The sequence below is a fragment of the Metopolophium dirhodum genome, chromosome 1 (genome assembly GCF_019925205.1).
Source record: "Metopolophium dirhodum isolate CAU chromosome 1, ASM1992520v1, whole genome shotgun sequence".
Taxonomy (NCBI): Eukaryota; Metazoa; Arthropoda; class Insecta; order Hemiptera; family Aphididae; genus Metopolophium; species Metopolophium dirhodum.
The window spans coordinates 48,831,862-48,850,826 of NC_083560.1; the positions used below are offsets into that span (position 1 = coordinate 48,831,862).

General features: G+C 26.8%; 2 protein-coding genes and 1 pseudogene across 2 annotated transcripts in view; 2 read left to right on the forward strand and 1 right to left on the reverse strand.

Annotated features, from left to right (window-relative positions):
• The window catches only part of LOC132935959 (rho guanine nucleotide exchange factor 6), a 223,271-nt gene that overhangs the window by 128,666 nt on the left and 75,640 nt on the right, over nucleotides 1-18,965 (forward strand). The window lies entirely within an intron of this gene.
• Nucleotides 4,405-17,071, reverse strand: LOC132935929 (transmembrane 9 superfamily member 2). The gene is made up of 15 exons (XM_061002579.1): nucleotides 16,788-17,071; nucleotides 15,825-15,892; nucleotides 12,704-12,797; nucleotides 11,733-11,868; nucleotides 10,514-10,638; nucleotides 10,224-10,353; nucleotides 9,853-9,986; nucleotides 9,503-9,679; nucleotides 9,198-9,342; nucleotides 8,949-9,126; nucleotides 8,695-8,854; nucleotides 8,272-8,423; nucleotides 7,927-8,038; nucleotides 7,699-7,870; nucleotides 4,405-4,624 (listed from the first exon to the last, which is right to left on the reverse strand). Exons 1-15 carry the CDS (start codon nucleotides 16,902-16,904, stop codon nucleotides 4,557-4,559), a joined length of 1,968 nt encoding a protein of 655 aa, XP_060858562.1. The 5' UTR covers nucleotides 16,905-17,071; the 3' UTR covers nucleotides 4,405-4,556.
• Nucleotides 13,347-13,815, forward strand: LOC132937427 (uncharacterized; annotated as a pseudogene).

Here is an 18,965-nt window from a genome sequence, read left to right on the forward strand (position 1 = left end):
TAATGTCCGTTTGTAATCCGTCGGCTAAAATACTGTCCTTTATATTTTCCTCGTACATCGTTATTTAACTATATCTATAATCTATGGTTAAAAATGTTCCGAGGAAATTAAAATTATTTTATTTTTAATGAAAATGAGTACCTATGGCAGGTACCTACTTACCTAACTACTGACAATAAGGCATTAACTTTTAATGTAGGGTTGATAGAATAAATTATAATTATTTCTTGATTAGTAAATATTAATATTATACCTACCAGTTATTGAAAACGTGAAATAAATGGAACATGGAACAAATTCACTTTAGCTAAGTACCAAGCATTTTTTTTATGTTTTTTTATGTATTTTTTGAAACATACGAGTTAAGAACGATGGTGAAATCACAATTTGCATAATCGGCGTGTCATCTTATTTCTATAACACATAAAATAAGGATATTAAAAAAAAATCTTAAATTCGCAAACTTTTGTAGGATATGACTTCTAAAATAATTATTTCCGCAAATTCTATTTTGCATCTTCATTCTTAACTCGTTGAAAATTTAAATACCCACGTATATTACGAAAAATTTAAAAAAAACTCTAGGTGTGCTGGCTAATTATTAAGAAATAATAATAGGTACCTATGCTGAAATTGGCAATATCAATAAAATAAAATTCCTATTAGCTATTATTATATTATTTAATTTTAATTTTGATAAATGTATTATTTATAAATAAGACTGATAACGATTAGGTTGGTACCTGTTCACATTATAATTTTTATTTGAATTAAATTCAAGTTATAAAAAATTGTATTAGCTATAGGTTTGTCGACTTTTAGTTTTTACATTTAGATTTAGGTATACAGGCAAGACCTGTTCTAAAATGATATTCCTTAACTCGATCAAAAATATCTTCGTAATTCAACACGTCGCTATGGCAGAAGCAAGTCATGTGTTGCTTTAGGGTGGGTGGCATACAATTTTAATAAAATTTTAGGCGACAAAATAAAAACTTTTCTTTTTCATAGTTTACCTTAAATTATTTTTGTAATTGTCTATATTATTTTCCGACTAATTGATGAAAACAATAGGTATACCTATATTACCTTTTTTTTTTTTTTCCTGTTTTGAACCGACGACGCCACGAGAACTGCTTTCGCAATGCTTCCGCTATACCTATATTACCTACATTTTTGAGCTGTAATAGGTAATTGCTTTTAATAAGAAGGTTATATAATAAAAAAAATACATATAAAATATATAATATAAATTTATTTATTGTTTGATACAATTAATACACAATAATAATATGTCAATATAAATTTTCCTCCCCTGGCAACAGGGGTTGAGCTATGGTAGCTGTTGCCCCCAGGCACCGGAGTGCCCCAATAAGAAATGCTTGAAAATTTAAATATTTTATTTAGAATAATTATAAAAATTGAGGACCTATCTATATTTTTGATCATCTGAAAACATTAAAATAATTTTTATTTGGGTAGGTAGTATAAAAGACGCTAAAATTATGTTTACGTTTGGACCTAGATCCGGCACTGCCTATAGGGGTTTTTAAAATTCCAGTTAAATCTTCTCAAACAGTCTGCACGTGACACGTGTTAGGTGTGTGCCATTCATAGATTTATAATATAGTAACTAGTAGACAATTATAAACACATAATTTCATATTACCAAGTTTAAGTAAAAAAAATTTCAATAAAGCTGTTTAACATAAATAAAGTTTATAAACGTGTTTAAAAACCATCATATATCTACAATAGTATATTTAATCTATATGCTTAACCTTTAAAGAATTTAAAAAGTAGTAGGTATACTGGTATACATTAATTTCTTTGCTGTATGGAATGTGTAATTTTTACTTCAAAAGTTTTACTTTGATTTTAAGGGATTTGAAGCACAGCAGCTATACCTAATGGATAATGTATTCACTAATGAAATCACACAAACAAATATAACTATATTCAGAGTACGAACACACCGATTGACCTATTGGCTAAGATCCAATCTAAATATTTCAATATATTTTTATTAGTGGGTGCAAAATGCAAATATCTATCTAACTTCAATATTTTAGTCTAAGCCCCGAAGTGGACAAGTCAATGAAAAAATTAACTTGAGATAGTTCAATTAAGTCAATGTTAGATTATTTATTCAAATGTTTGGGCATCGGTCAGTTAGTACTATTACAATTTAAGTACCGAAGTGCTAACAACTAACAAGTGTAGTAGCATATTATACAACTAACATATACAAATAATTCATAACAATTAACATACTATTTATGATAGACAAAGATAAAGACTGCTAAGAATAATCAAAATCAAAGGTAAGACATAAGTTATTTGATTAACAAATAATATAGTTAAATCTATGAGTTGAAACTGTAATGAAAAAAATATGAACTTACCTCAGAAAAAAGTTCTCTCATATTTATAACAAGTTAAGTACCTGTTAGAACACACATATTGATTATGAAACTTTCATTTTCTTAAATAAAAACTGCTTAACTGTTTTGTTAAAATCTTTTCCTTCTATTAGAGAAATTTGGGTTTCAATATCATTTAAATGAAACTGTTTGTGTTAAATTTGAATTCAATGATAATTCATGGCATACGGAAAACGATTCTGAGCAAATATTGTCTGTCAGCCTTTCTAAGCACATTTCATGATATATTTTTAAGATTGATATTTAAATAAAATATATTTTACTATTAGTATTCCGGTAAGTTGATTACATTTTTTCAGAAAACCTTGCATTTATCATATTATTTATATTTAATTATTATAATACAGCAAGATCCGCTTTATGTGATCACTGGTTTATAGAATCAAACATTTATTGGAATCAAAAATGAAGATCCCATATCAAATATTATATTGAAAAAAAGATGCTTTATGGAATCAACTGGTAAATAGAATCAAAATGGCCTGATCGAATGTGATCACATAAAGCAGTACACATGTAATATATATTTACTTTATACATAATTATTTTTTTTTCCAATATATTTCTTAACAATTGGGAATAACAAAAAAAAAATATAAATAATGGAAAAATGGTTATTTTACCAGTTTTTGACGAAATTGATTTTTTTATTCCCCTAAATTCTTCAAACGCTCATAAAATATTATTGTTGATTTACACTCAATTCTTTTTTTTTATTCCATTATTAACAACTCATAAGAAACCTTCTATAAAATGTTTAAGCTTATTGATAGTCTTTTTTTTATCAACATTTATAGAAAAAAACTTTAAAAAAGTAGGTAACCGCGCTGCTGTACAATAGATGGCAAGCACTCCTCATCATAGAGAAAGTGATTGTAATGTATGTGTTATATCTTAAATGTGAATTCAATAAATTTATCATTGCATAAAAAATACTCTTTTGAGTGAAGACTGAATTGATTTTGTCTGTCTTCAACATATTAGAATACAGAATTTGTATTACAGATATTACCATATTTGATTAATAGATTAAATAATAACACACAAATAATATTTGATTTATTTAATGATTACTCGTATTTACAGGTCTAAACATTATAATATTAAGTAATTACTATTTTTTAAACAAGTAAATATAATCCTATAATTTTTTCTTTTAACAAAACAGGTATTTAAATTAAGTATAAACAAAATCAAATATAGGATAATGATAGCAAAATATATTAATAATATATCACCAAACTATATAATGCACTATGAATCTTAATTGTGACCTATGAGTTACAAACAATTTACACAAATTAATGATTTAAAGTGTATTATAATAATTTAAAGAAAAAAATTAAGTTTAACATGTAAATTGTAGTATTTTAAATTCTAAAGTATTAAAAAGCCAACAGTTAAAATTTAAGACATTAAATTTCAAGTTGAAGCAAACTAAATACTTTTCTAATAATTTAAATTTACACTGTCGTCTTAATAAATTATTAAATACAATTAATCATACTATAATGTTAATATTTTAGGTCCCAATAAATATATCAAGTGAATTAAACAATATAGAAATTTTTGTTATAAATTATAAGCTATAAGTTAAAATCAATGCATAGGCATTGAATTAAAAATAAATTGATGTGTAGTAAAAAGTCCATTTTGAATTTTACATTTTTAATGAAAATTACCATAAAATAAAGCTAAGTTAAGGTTATGTAATATACAAAAGTAAGTTTTTCACCTTAATGTTTTTTTATTTACTTAACATATTATACTGAAATATTGATAAAACTAAAAGTTGTGCATTAATACAAACTATATAAGACAAAAACAATAAGAGTAATTTTCCAAAATAATTATCTAATAGAAGTAATTGCTAAATTGATTTGGTAAATCCAAATTGTTTATTATATTTATCTACCATGTGAATATTTGATATACCTTAAATATTTAAAACTATATAATATGTTGATTAATATATTTATTATTTACACAAAAGGCATTTTTGATAATTCAAATATAGTATTATGGTACAAAATAAAATAAAATAATAATAATGAATATATAGGTAGTAAAAATCAAATTACCGACTAAATGAAAAAAAAAAAAGATTTTACATTAATCAACTTTGACAACGCTATATATTTTTCGAACAAACCAAAATGTTGCAAAAAATCCAATTGTACCTGAAAATTATTTTATTTTGTTAAAAATATTTGATCATAGTATATTATCCAAAACAATGATCGGTTTATATGCAGGTCTTATGCCGGATTGCACTATACATTTAAGGAATCAATAGTACCTTAAACAAGATGTGGTCCATTCAATTTTAGTGAACCATTAAAATGAATAAATTGTTTACGCAACCCAGCATAACTATTATATTTCAATTAACTATTAGGCATAGCATTAATTGATATTTAAGTATAGAAAAAGAACATTATTTTAATATGGATGAATTATTTATAATTATTAATATTTAATAAATATGTAATTGTTTACAGATTATAAAAAATAAAATCAACTTAATGTTGTTAACTTAATAAAAAAAAATAGAAACTTCTTGTGACCTAGTAAGTATTCAACTTAAGAACAATTGAAGGGTGGGCGGGAATAACGTGCTAATGTAACATTTTTTTCAATTTTCATGTTTTTGCGGAATAACGTGCTATGAAGCAATCTCGATATATTTTAAGAATCGAAAAATTCCCAGAATGTTTTTATCGTACACAATCATCGTGTATATACTTTGAAACCGGCGATTAGTTGACTATTAAAACGTGCTATGTACGTTAAGTGTTTACTATTCACAGTAAGTCAACGCGACGCGAGACGTGCAAATATCACGATTGTGTTACCAATTTAACTATGACAAGTCTAAATAATTTATCTACTAGTGATGTTAACCGTTGTGATGGACGAAAACGGAAAATCAATGACAGATTGGAAAAATGTAAAAAACAAAACTCTTCAAATAGTGGGAAGGAATATACATCTCAGAGTAAAAAGCTTGTACCAGCTAAAACACCTCCAACCATGGTTAGTAAAAATGTTATGAATGTAGTAAAATAAACATAATGTTGAAAAATATTTTATACACATTTTTAAAAATTTTAGGATCAAGTTTGTGACCAGAGTTCATGTCCTTGGCAAGGTTGTGCAACAATGACTTTAGCAAGAAAACTTTTATTATTTGACGAATTTTATAAGTTAACGTATGATGAACAATCAGCTTTTTTGTATAAGTGTATAAAAGTAAATGCTCCTGTGAGAAGACGACCAGGAAAAACAGATGCTACATCACGACGATTTTGTTCATTTAAATATTACATAGATGATTTACAGGTATGCAAAAATACTCTTTTAAATACGTTTTGTATTACAAGAAGACGTGTTATGACGCTACAAGATAAAATTAAATTAGGTATTATTACACCTAGGGATAACTGTGGAAAACATTTAAATAGACCTCATGCTATTGATGCCCCTGTAAGAGATTTAACTAGACAACACATAAATAGTTTACCTCGACAACCGTCTCATTACAGCCGTATCGCTACAGATAACCTGCAATGTTTGAGTTCAGACTTAAATTTGTGTAAGCTTTATCGATCGTTTAAAAATAAATATCCAGATATAAATGTCAGTAAACGTATCTATAGAAATATTTTTCAGTCAGACTTTAAATTACGTTTCGGCTATCCGCGTTCAGATACATGCAAACAGTGTGATTTTTTTTATAATAAATTAGTGGCAGCTGATACAGAGGAAGAAAGAAAAAAAATAGAAATTGATAGTAAGTTGCATCATTCTAAAGCTGAGCAATCGTATGATGCCCTTAAAAAAGATACAGACATCGGTAGACTCAATAGCTCTATTGTAGTGCTTTGCGTTGATCTACAGCAAGTATTATTTTGCCCAACTCTTACACATTCTAACATGTTTTATCAGAGACAACTTTCCAACTATAATTTAGCAATTCATAACGTAGGTAATAATGAAGTTTCTATGCATTTGTGGTATGAATGTATCGCTAAAAGAGGCTCATTAGAAATAGCTTCGTGTATTTTAAATTATATCGAAAATAATTACGATATTCTTGGACATGGCGAAGAGAGGAAATTGATAATATGGTCTGATAGATGTGTCGGTCAAAATAATGACTGGCGAATATTAAACATGTATTCCTATCTAATATTTTGCAAGTAATTTACAGAAATTAATCAAAAATTTCTTTCGACTGGCCATAGTTTTTTACCATGTGACCGTGATTTCGCTTTAATTGAAAAACAAAAAAAAACAGCAAAAGTACTTGTACCGTCACAATGGAAATATGTTATAGCTAATGCAAGATTAGAAAAACCATTTTGTATTATAGAAATGTCTCAAAATGATTTTAAAGATTTTTCTGCATTAGAGCAAGATATTACAAAAAAAAATCTAAAAATAACACAAGCAATGTGGTTGAAATTGACAGCTGATGCTCCTAAGCATGTAAATATTCGTGAAAGTCACAATACACTGAGACCTTGGACATTACATCAAATACGTCAAAACAACTTTAAAGATAATACTTTATCTATTAAAGATTTACCACCAGCCTACGAATTCCCAGTGGCCTTAACAAAAGAAAAGAAAAAAGATCTTTTAGACATGTGCAAGTATATGCCTCAACAATACAGTGACTTCTATACATCATTACCTGGATAATATATTGTATTAATTTTAAAATATGTAAAAATAATTATGTGGTTTTTTAAAGGGTAATAAAATACCAGGATAATATTATATTGTATTAATTTTAAAATATGTAAAAAAAAATAATGTGATTTTTAGTAATAAAATAATATGTTTTATTAATATTAGTATTTATGATATAATTTTGTTTGAGTGAAATGAATACAGTACCTACACAAATAAAAAAAATAATAAAATATTGTAGAGTGTTATAGTCGAATATGGAAGAACGTTCTACGTGCGTTCCAAATAACATTAAAAAAAAATGTATAATACAGTTTTCGTTTTTAGTTGTTCCTGAACATTTACGAATTGCTACATAGCACGTTATTCCCGCCCACCCTTCAATTATTAGTGGCCACAAAAGCCTGCAGACCTAAATAATGGTTTGAATGACGTACACAGTTGTTGAAATTCTAATAAAAGTTTTTATACTTAGGAACATTTTTGACTCTTTTTTTTACTCAAGTTTCAACTTTACAACACACAAAACTTTTAATTTTTATCTTTGTTAACTTACCAGTCATTAAGAAGAATAAGAACACCATTATGAATGTATATCCAAAATAAAGGAAAGTTGAAGCAACACCTTCAATATTAAGTCTAGTTTTGAAATAGTGAACGCAATACAGAAATAGATAAAATGATGTAAACGCACTGGTCAAAAAACTCCTCCACCACCAATGATAATCCTGCAAAAAATAATTTTAATAAAAACATAATCAAAATTTTTAAATACCTAACTTACTTCAGCACATAAATGGAAATAGCATAGAAGAACAGTAGTTTCTGAACATGTTATTATGAGAATAATAAACACGAGGAACAAAAATCCAAACATATAATACATCTGGTTGGACCTGAAATTAATTAAATAACATAAGGAATATATTAAATTACATAAATGTTAAAAATGTTTCAAAATAAAATGTTGAACTCATCAAAATAATTTTTTTATCCAATTACCTGAAAACATCATAAATACTCAAATATATTTTATAATATATAATACTTTTTCATATTTTTAAGTTAAATAAATAATTCATGTCCTAAATCAAGTTTTTATAATTAATTTCATTATAATTAAACTTACCACAAAGAGTTGAGAATAAAATAAAGTTGAATAAATATGCAGCCAAAAGGTAAAACTCCACCCATAATAATTCCTGGGAATGGTTGTGTATAAATAGTTTGTTCTGGAATTTGACGTGGGATTTGATTTGTTCTTACAGGATGTTCAATTGGCTAAAATAACATTTATATTTAAATTTAATATAACTTGAAATATTTGAATCTATTATAAATTTAAAATGTATTATTTGTAAAACATTTAATTGGATATCAATTAAATCAAAAAATATTTCTTTAACTGAAATAGAGGTATACATTTATGGCTTTAAATTATAATGTATGCTTGAATGTGTATACATTTTCAATTTTTATCATAATATTTTTTTGGCATAAGTATGTGTGCAATGTATTATTTATTTATAAAATTACATCAAAAAATACTCACCCGTTTACGGAAGCCAAATAATGCACCAACAAATGTAAGTGGTACAGATACACAAAACCATAATACTAACAAAACAAATAATGTGGAAAATGGTATAGCAGCAGAACTTTCTTTGGCCCATAAAACCAAATTCATTATGAAAAATAAACAGAAGACCACTCTATAAAAAAAAAATGATTTGGGTAAGTGATTAGTCACCAATGCTTTTCAAGACATACAAGTCCTGGGTATTATTGTATTATTTTTAATCTTACCCAGGGCAAAACATTGAAGTCAATATAATATTTGTCTTCCACTTCTCACCACCAAAACTCTTATAAATTCTCGATGATACATAACCAGCAGGTGTCCCAAGGCATACAAATAATATTAGAGAACAAGTCATAAGTGAACCTCGATTAGCTGGCGATAGAAAACCCAAACACGCAAATGCTGAAACATCAATCATAACAATACAATTTTAAAATGAGAAACAAAAATTACACTTAAAATGTTTAAATTACCTAGTGTTACAACAGTCATACACAAAACTTGTACTCCAGAGCCAACAAAAACTGCAAGTAACATTCCTCTTCTTGGAGGACGAAAAACATCTCCATGAACTAGTTTCCAACCAAATTCTTCCTTAATATCGTCACCGGCATCAATCTAAAGAAATTCAATATAATTTTAATGAACAATTTATTTAATTCAATTAATATTGTATATATTTTTACTACAAGCTCAAATTTAGGTTGTAAACATCCTAGTGATAACCAGGAATGGTAGATTAAGTATAAGTATTTTACATTATCAACTTTGACTTTACCTGATTATATCTAGCAATATCTTTATGTAATGTGCGCAATATAATCATTGCTACCATCCCAGATAAGAAAATTACTATCATTAAAGAATTTAAAATGCTGAACCATTGAATATTGGTAGGTGGCACAGAATCCAAAATATAATCCCAACGTGAAGACCATTTTACAGTGTTGTTCATCTATAATGCAATTAAATTCATAATGTAACTTAAAATAATAAAACATTAGACAATTTATCAAAATTTGTTATTTGACTAAAATATTAAATTTAAAATTTAAGCAATCAGTTTTAATGGTAATATATTTATTGAATAAATAATAATGTAGATAATAATAAATACTTCAAACTAACCTCAAATTGAATAGAGTATGAATATGTTATATTCAATGGAGTATTTATTTTATCAGCCGGGATTTCCATGAATCCTGTATTACAACTAGTGACTGGAAATTTATGTTGTATACTTTTTGGTTTCACTTTAACAGCTTTAAAACATATATAAATACTGATTAATTCATTAATAAAAATTTAAAAATACTTCAAAAAGATTTATTTAAGTCATAATATAATAACTTCCATGTCAACATATTTTTTAATTGTACAAATTGTACCATATATTAGAACATTTTATAAGAACAAAATTAATCTAAATGAAGCAATTGGATAAAAATGATAAAATACATAATTATTATATAATAATCTTAAAATAATTGTTGACACACCTATAATTCTGCCACCCTCCGAACTAAAAGATGATCCCCAGTCTTCGTGCTTTCCACTGTGATAAGTAATAGTAAATTCTAAATGATTAAAAATATAATAAGTATTTGGCTTCAGCGCTTGTGGAACAACCTGAAACAATACAAAACTGTATTAACACTTAACAGTACACAATAACATGTTTAACCAAATTACCAAACTCTATTAAAGAATTGTGAAACTAAGAAATTATTTATTATTTACTTTAAAAATGTTTATTAATAATAATTATTTAGTTTATTATTAGTCTTACTCTCAGAATAGTTGCACATAAATTATTATCATGGTTGGCTGGCTTATAACAACCCATTGGAAATCCTGTACTACAATACTGCTGGCCATCTTCTAGATCATAGCACCAAGTGACTGGCATATTATCTGAAATGTTAATAAAAACAAATTATAATATAATAATAATAATAATTTCATAAAACAAAATAATTACCTATTTTAGTTTATTTTTGTGTCATTTTTATTATCTTAGAATAGTTAGTTGAATTAATGATTTGATATTTTGGTATGTAATAAAAGTAAAAATAAATTTTGATAATTTAATTTAATTTTACCACGTTATATATGCGCTTTTAATTTAAATAATCGATAATTTTAATCGATTATTTTCATTTTTTATAAATAATTGATATAATCGAAAATAATCAAAAATTAATTATAACTGAGATTTATTTATAAATTACAATGAAAAATATTTTACGAATATACAAATATACATTAACTTATAATATAAAATATAAAATGTTCTCGTTAGCGGTCACGGTCCACGGTATTGTTGTTGAAGTATTTATATTTATAGCTTGAATGCCTTATTTACCACTATTAAAATAATAACATTATCTGTGCTTAAGCGTAGGCTTTTATTCGATATTTTAATTTTCAAGCGAGATATGAGCATTTTTAATTTTTGATATTTCACATACCCATATTTTGCTTGAAAATGCAAATTTCAAAAAATCGTCAACGCTTAAACACGGATAATGTTCTTATCTAAAAGTTTTATAATAGGTCTATTTATTCTAGTATCAAAACTAACAGCACACTATTGAAACTAGTGAACAACAATTTGCTATGTAAGACGAATACAACAAATGTATGGGTAGCGTCCTCTTAAGTGTAATAATTAACAAATAATCAGTGTTTAGTTGTTACAGTTAATCTCAGATTATAATGTATTATTAATTGATTGTAAAAATTAATATTATCTACCAACCGATTATAACCGATTATAATCTATGTCTAAATAATAATCGATTATAATTTATGAATACAAAATAACCGATTATAGCAAGTATCGATTATAACCGATTATAATTTATGAATTAATAATAATTTATCATAATTTATGTATAAAAAAAAATAACCGATTATAATCTAAAAAAGTTTTCTACATATTGATTATATGGATATAAAATAATCGCGCAGCCCTAGTTATATACAATAAATAAAATTACACTTACCAACAATAAAATGATGCTGATAATTTAAACTCATTCCTCGCTTTAGTACAAATAGCTTCATGTTACTAATTGAGTCATTAGGGATATAACGTTTGGTACAAAGTACTTTACAATCCTCGTTATTTAAAAACGATACCTGTGGATAAATTCATAAAATAAATAGAAGTCCAATTTTTCAAACAATATCAATAACAAAATAATTAACCATTTCTTATTAAATAGGATATATTTATATCTTAGAACTATTATCCACATCAATAACCTATTGAATATTATTCAGACCAATAGGGCAAGTAGACTGTAAAAAATTGTATTGGCCTATTTTACTAGCCACTTGGCTCACTTGAAAAACATTTTTTAATATTTAATTTCTGTTTAATTTTATACAAGCTTTTTAAATTTTTCAATTAATGTACAAAACTCCATCATTGATCAATTTTAATAATATTTTTTAAACTTGTTCGACATATATGAAGAAAAATTAAAACAGTAGGTATGTCCCATTGTACTGTGGTACGACTAATGTAAAAATAAATCAATTGATCCACAGTATGACAATTACACAGTTTTAAGTTTTGATACAACCATCAGTACAATAAGTTCTTGTAATTAATAATTAAAAGATAATTTATATTTTGTATTGAAAAAAATACTGTGGATATTGCTCTGAATCTATGATCAATTACGGTTCTATAGCCTAAGCTGCTTATGCCTTATGGTCGGGAATCTGTATGCAATATACTATGGTAACTCAAACATTGATAACTAAAAAAAGAAAATCCTCTTCATACTCTAATACATTTGTTATTATGTTTTTCATAAAATCACAAATCATTCCAATTCAATTTTGAGACAATGAAAATTAGTTTACACATATAATACATACATTAAATCAATTTCCTTATATTCAAAAGAATATAATAAATATTAAACAAAAACTAATATTATACAATAATAATTTAAACACTTACATTATATCCAGAAGGTCTAATTCTTTCACCAAATAAAACTTGTCCAAGATTTTCAGTAGGAGATTTACTTTCATCGGTTGTACAAAAATCAAAGCTAAATAATAAATTAAAAATAATTATAATTACCTATTAAAACTAAAAAAAATCAACTTTTTCTATGCAAAGAGAATTCAATAAAAAAATATTATATTTATAAAATAAGTTTTATATCTATTGTTATTTTCTAATGTCACTTATTTTGTACATGTTTTTTTACCAGTATTTTAGTGCACATGCACATAACATACCCGTTTAATACTTTCTTATTTTAAAAAGCACTGCATTTTTTTTAATAAAAATGAAAAATAATGGTTTTAACTTAAAAAAATTATTGAAGAAGTATTATTATATTATACAATTATTAAAAAAAAATATTATAATTAAAAATAAGTTGTAAATTGAAACTTTGAATTTTAAATATTCTAAGTAATATATAAATATAAAACCTATAAATTATATAATAGTATATTGTGTAGCAAGGGCAGGAAGTGAGCTATTTCAGTCGCGGGCCGCATTTCGCAACATAATTAAATTGCCTTCCCGCAAAAGCCACACATACTATTTTTTTGTCACGCCTCTATGTTCATCAATCACGGTAAAGGTAATGCAGGGATCTATGCAACAACCAGATTATTCTACAAAAAACAATTTCATGAAAGAAAAATGTTGATGCGTCATACAAGGAGGTGTTTTAATTATAATATGAATATAAGATGTAACCAATGTTTATGTTTTGTAAGGATCGTGGTTTAGATTTCAGTGTTTGATTAAGTAGGGAATATGCCTGGCACTATGGGAATGCCCACTTTAACGCCCAATGGACGGACAAAGGTTACTTTCCAACGCTTCAACCATTATTAAAAACTAAACTTTCAGTGCAGGCATGACAAAAAAGTTATTACTTATTTATTTGAAAACTTGGTAAAAAAGTTAAAGTAAGTTATCAAAGTAAAATTTCAAAAAGTTATCTAACACTTTTAATTGTTGATGTTACTGCAGTGATGAACAGATGCATCATATTTTTAATTCTGTTTTTGTTTGCATTGAAAATTGTTTACATTAAAATTAATTAGATCAATATTTGTCAGCGTAACTAATTCAAAATCACGTAATAAATAATCATTTTTATGTTCAAAACTTCACACTTTAAAATCATAATTTATGACTATAATAATATAACCTGTGTATAAATTACTTTTTGCCATCAACAAAAATATTTTTTAATTTTTATTAGTAGGTAATTCAAATAGTTTTTTTTATATGTTGTATAACTGTAGCTGAATAAGCTATGTAGATAGAGATAACACTTTAGCATACAGTTGGCATATTATTGAATGACAATATGTATACAGTGTGATCACAATAAGTGGAAACACTCAATAACTATGTGCAGGCTTCATATATTTAAATTCTGCTTTTTTGACTAACTAATAAATATTATTAGACACATTTTCAAATATTTAGACTATTTTTGTGACAGTGAATTTTGCACATGCGCACAATAATTTTTTTTTAAATGGCACAACTTATTTTTGAGTACAAATTAATTTTTTTATTTTAGTGGTTGAATTTCTTTTTATATTAAAAACTGTCCGAGTTATTGTAATCTGATTTTATGTTATTTGCATGGGTATAACAAATTATAAAATATGAAGTTAATAATAATAAACATGTAAAATAAAAATACAACCATGCAAATAACATTAAATCAGATTACTATAACTCGGCCATTTTTTAACTTAAAAAAGAAATTTAACCACTAAAATTCATTAAAAAATACAAAAAAAATATTTTGTAATCAAAAATAGGTTGTGCCATTTAAAAAAAAAATTATTGTGTGCATGTGCAAAATTAACTGTCACAAAAATAGTCTAATTATTTGAAAATGTGTATAATAATGTTTATTAGTTAGCCAAAAAAGTAGAATTGAAATATATGAAGCCTGCACATAGTTATTGAGTTTTTCCACTTATCGTGATCACACTTTATATCGTATCATGTTAGCAAATATTGAACTTAAGATTGCTATCATAGCACATAAAGACCAAAAATAATACATTTGTATTTTCAAATAAATCGAAAACAACAAAATTGTACAGAAAATTATTTTAGTAAAAATATATCTATTGCTAATAAATAATAATAGTTATGTAAGTATGATAGTTTCATAGTTAATAAGCAATAGTTAGACAAGTAATTATTATATGAATAAAATATAACAATTACAAATTATAGGTCGTAACTCATAAAAAATTTAATTAAATTCTAACAATTAGGTAATTAACTTTTAAATTATAATAATGGTTTTATGTTAATAGTTAAATTATTTTACCAGATATTCATCAATATCAAGATTCAAGATTAATTTTTTTTCTGTATGAAGAACTATTGAATATGATTAATAAATTGGTTAATAATTGTAAGATTGGATTTAGATTTAGATTGGTAATTCAATATACCTAGTTGATATTTTAATTAATATATTTATGCCCTATCACAGAAGTAAATTAACACATTCAACACCAGTGATGCGATTATACATTTCTATGTCCTTGTTAGTTTTCTACTTTATACGGGTAATGTGTTTGAGGATCAAACTATTCTTGTCCGTTGGGCTACCGACCATTTTACTTATTAACTTTTCATCATATTTCAATGTTATTCTCCTTTTATCGTAGATCTTTGAAATTTATGGTAACTTTTATGAATAAATATAAAATCAAACTTGCATGTCTGGTTTTAAAATTGGTTATTTTTAGATACATGTAAGCGAGGCGTGAATTGCATAAAACCAGTAGCTTTACAGTGAAACTGGACATGACACATTTACGTGTCAATGGCATTGAATGTGTTTAAGTTGAATAGATTCTAATATATTTAAATATTCAACAATTCCTTATCAGTTAAATATTTTATTTTAAATAGGTAGATAATAATAAGGCAGAGGCCCACAATTTATTTTAACAATATTGTGAGAATTCATTAATAATAATATACATACATAATAATAAATCATTATAACCAGAAAAAGTTCAAATAATTTTAGTAAAAATAAAAAATATTTAAATGTGCATTGACTTACTAATGGTATTCATATGGTATGACTGATTCATCAGAATTGAGTCTGTTTACAAAGAACTCAATCTTATTCTAAAACAAATGCATAACAAATATTTAAGAAGGCGCCAGAAATACAATAAAAATATTTTTTAAATTAATTCTGTGTACCTACCTAAATAATACTCAATAAATTTTAAAATATGAATACATAATAATGTTTTAGTTTATCTTATATACAGGTAGATATTTTTATGATAAATACATATAAACATATAGGTACAACATTTACAAGATATTTAAATATCATACATAAGTTAAATAAATTTAGAATATGTCTAAATATGAAAGTAAAATATTTTTGGAATAATTCTAATTTAGCTCCCAAGCGAATTTTTGTTTTAATTATTAGAACCTCATATACAACCAGCGTGGTCACTCCTCACTCACTTGCTGAACTCGCTTGGACAGTTAAAATCGAAAACATTCCTCGACGGCTCGACTTGTTATGTAAAACCACCTTGGGCAGGTCTCGGAGTACAAACAAAATTATTAAAAGTACATATAGAACTGGCAAAAATTACCATGAATTGTTTGTAGCCCGTGTTACCCATTTTGCCACAGTATTTCAATACTTCAATTCGCTATAACTTCAAAACTAGGTCTGACAGACAAATTCTGATGGCACCATAATTTTTTTTATCAAAAACTGTATAAGAATAAATAAAAAATACTGGAAAATTGCATGGGAGCTAAAACAGCATTATCCTACATTATAATATGCTATAAATTGAATCCTGTCCATTTTTAATTTTAAGGCTCAGGGAGGAAAATCAATCGCAACGAGCTAGAAGTCTACCGATGTTTGGCTGAAAATAAATAGTTCAACAGAAACTAATTGGTGATTGAAAGGGGGTGATAAATGGTAGTAGTTTCTAGTGTGCTCGCCCCCGGCCCACCAAAGGAGATGGGGACAATTAATATTTACCGTGCATGACGTATCCGATTCCTTGCAATAGTTTACGGGTGCCAAGCCAGGCAAGTAGAATGCCGAAACGTACGTGGAACAGAGTCCCAGGAGCCATACGATCGACGCAGAATACATTTCCAAGCGGTTTACGATAAACGATCAGGACTAAGGCGCAGACAACTGCGAAACAACCGCGAGTGCCGGCCCCAGTGCGTGGATGCTATGAAAATTCCTCTGGAAACGCAACGTTGTCCGAAAAAAAATTGATAACGTCAGTTGTTGTTATCACACGCACAGCGTAGGATGTCGGAACGTCCCGCACAACTTACTGTACGGCCGCCCGTAGAATTTACGTCTCCATTTGCACAAAACACGCATGCGTAATAAGGTCGGCGACAAATGGTCGAATCGATGGCCGTGACATTTTGTCGGCGGCCAAAATGCCAAATCGATAATCGCACGAATCGCACGTCGTAATACACGTATTATTATTATTATTATTATTATTATTATTATTATTATTATTATTATTATTATTATTACTACAGTCGTGTACAAAATTATTAATTAATAATAATATTAAATGTATTGTAGGTACATACAAGATAATAGGTAACTGGTATCATTATAAAGTATAAAATAAACCTTATTTTTAATTAATAATATGTTTTTTTAATATAATTAAAGTGAATAATGGGTATATTACATATTTTTCACTAAGATTAATTTAATTATTTCCGTTCTCAACTACAATGGCTACATAAATAAAAATAAAAGTACCTAATTGGCGATATTGAGCCACTACTAAGGCACTGTTATAGGGCCTTAGCACAGATGTATATTATTATTATATAATATTATATATATGTGGGATTGTGGGCCACGGACTAAGATAAATTAATAGTCGGTGATGTGGGCCTCAGTAATATAATAATTTTGTATATTCTGCTGCAGAGTGAAAGTGTGATTATTATTTCTATATTTTTATTTGCATTAATGTTTTGGTGTCATTCAGAGGAGGAGGGGCAATGGGACCATTTTGCCCCGGACGACCTGGTCTCATTTTAGGAAAATTCAAGGGCCACTTGAAAAATCCCAGATGGATTTATAGTTTTTAAAAACAATTTAATGTTAGACAGATAATACACAATTTAGGATTACTTTGCGCTACTTAGAAAATTATCTAGGTGTTACCCGTATTATTTTCGATAATAGGTGCAATTTTATTTCGTCACTGTAATTTATAATTACCTATTTTAGTAACAAATACTAATTCACTTAAGCTACCCATCATTTTTTTTAATTTTTTTATTTTTTAAACATAGGTACGTATTTCAACGAGTTAAGAACGATGGTGCAAAAAAAATTGGGGAAATCATTAGTTTGGAAGCTATATCCTTCCAAAGTATGCGATTTTAAGTTTATATATAAACATGCGCACAACACTACTATACTGCCGCCGTGCCGCCTATAACCAATTTTGATTTTTTTTTTAACGTATTCTAACGAGTTGAGAATGTTTGTGTCATCGTGAAATCAAAATTTGCACTATCAGCGAGTTATCTTATTTCTACAATACGTATTGTATAGTATAAATGTGGCGCGAGCCTTGGTGTTCACATTTGGCTAGATTTTGCGAATCTCCGTGACTTTTTTTATTACATCGAATTATGATAACTAAAGAGTAAAGATCCAAACATTAAGGGGATTCCATATCGTGATCTCCTGTTTTTGTTTAACATACGCGTGACATAGGATTTTTGTCGGATTCTTTGCCAAACATATCAATTGATCTAATGAAGTGATGAGAATTCTGAAAACAGATTTGAATTCGTCGTCAAGTCTACTTGAAATCGACTATCCCATAATTTTGATTTTTTAATTTTAGCTTCTCCAAAAATTGAAATACAAAAATGTTTAAATACTCTTTTTTAATATGACGTTTTCTGGAATTTGGGGGATATTATCAAAAATGTGGGAAAGTTGATTTAAAGTAGACTTGACGACGAATTCAAATCTGTTGTTAGAAAGATCAATTGAAATGTTTAACAAAAACACGTCTAAAATACTATGTCGCGCGTGTGTTAGACAAAAACAGAAAATCACGGTATCGAATCCCCTTAATAATATTGTCTTCGAAAAACTTTGGGACGGCTCTGGCAACAACTAAAATGTAAAATTTAGGGATTTTTCATA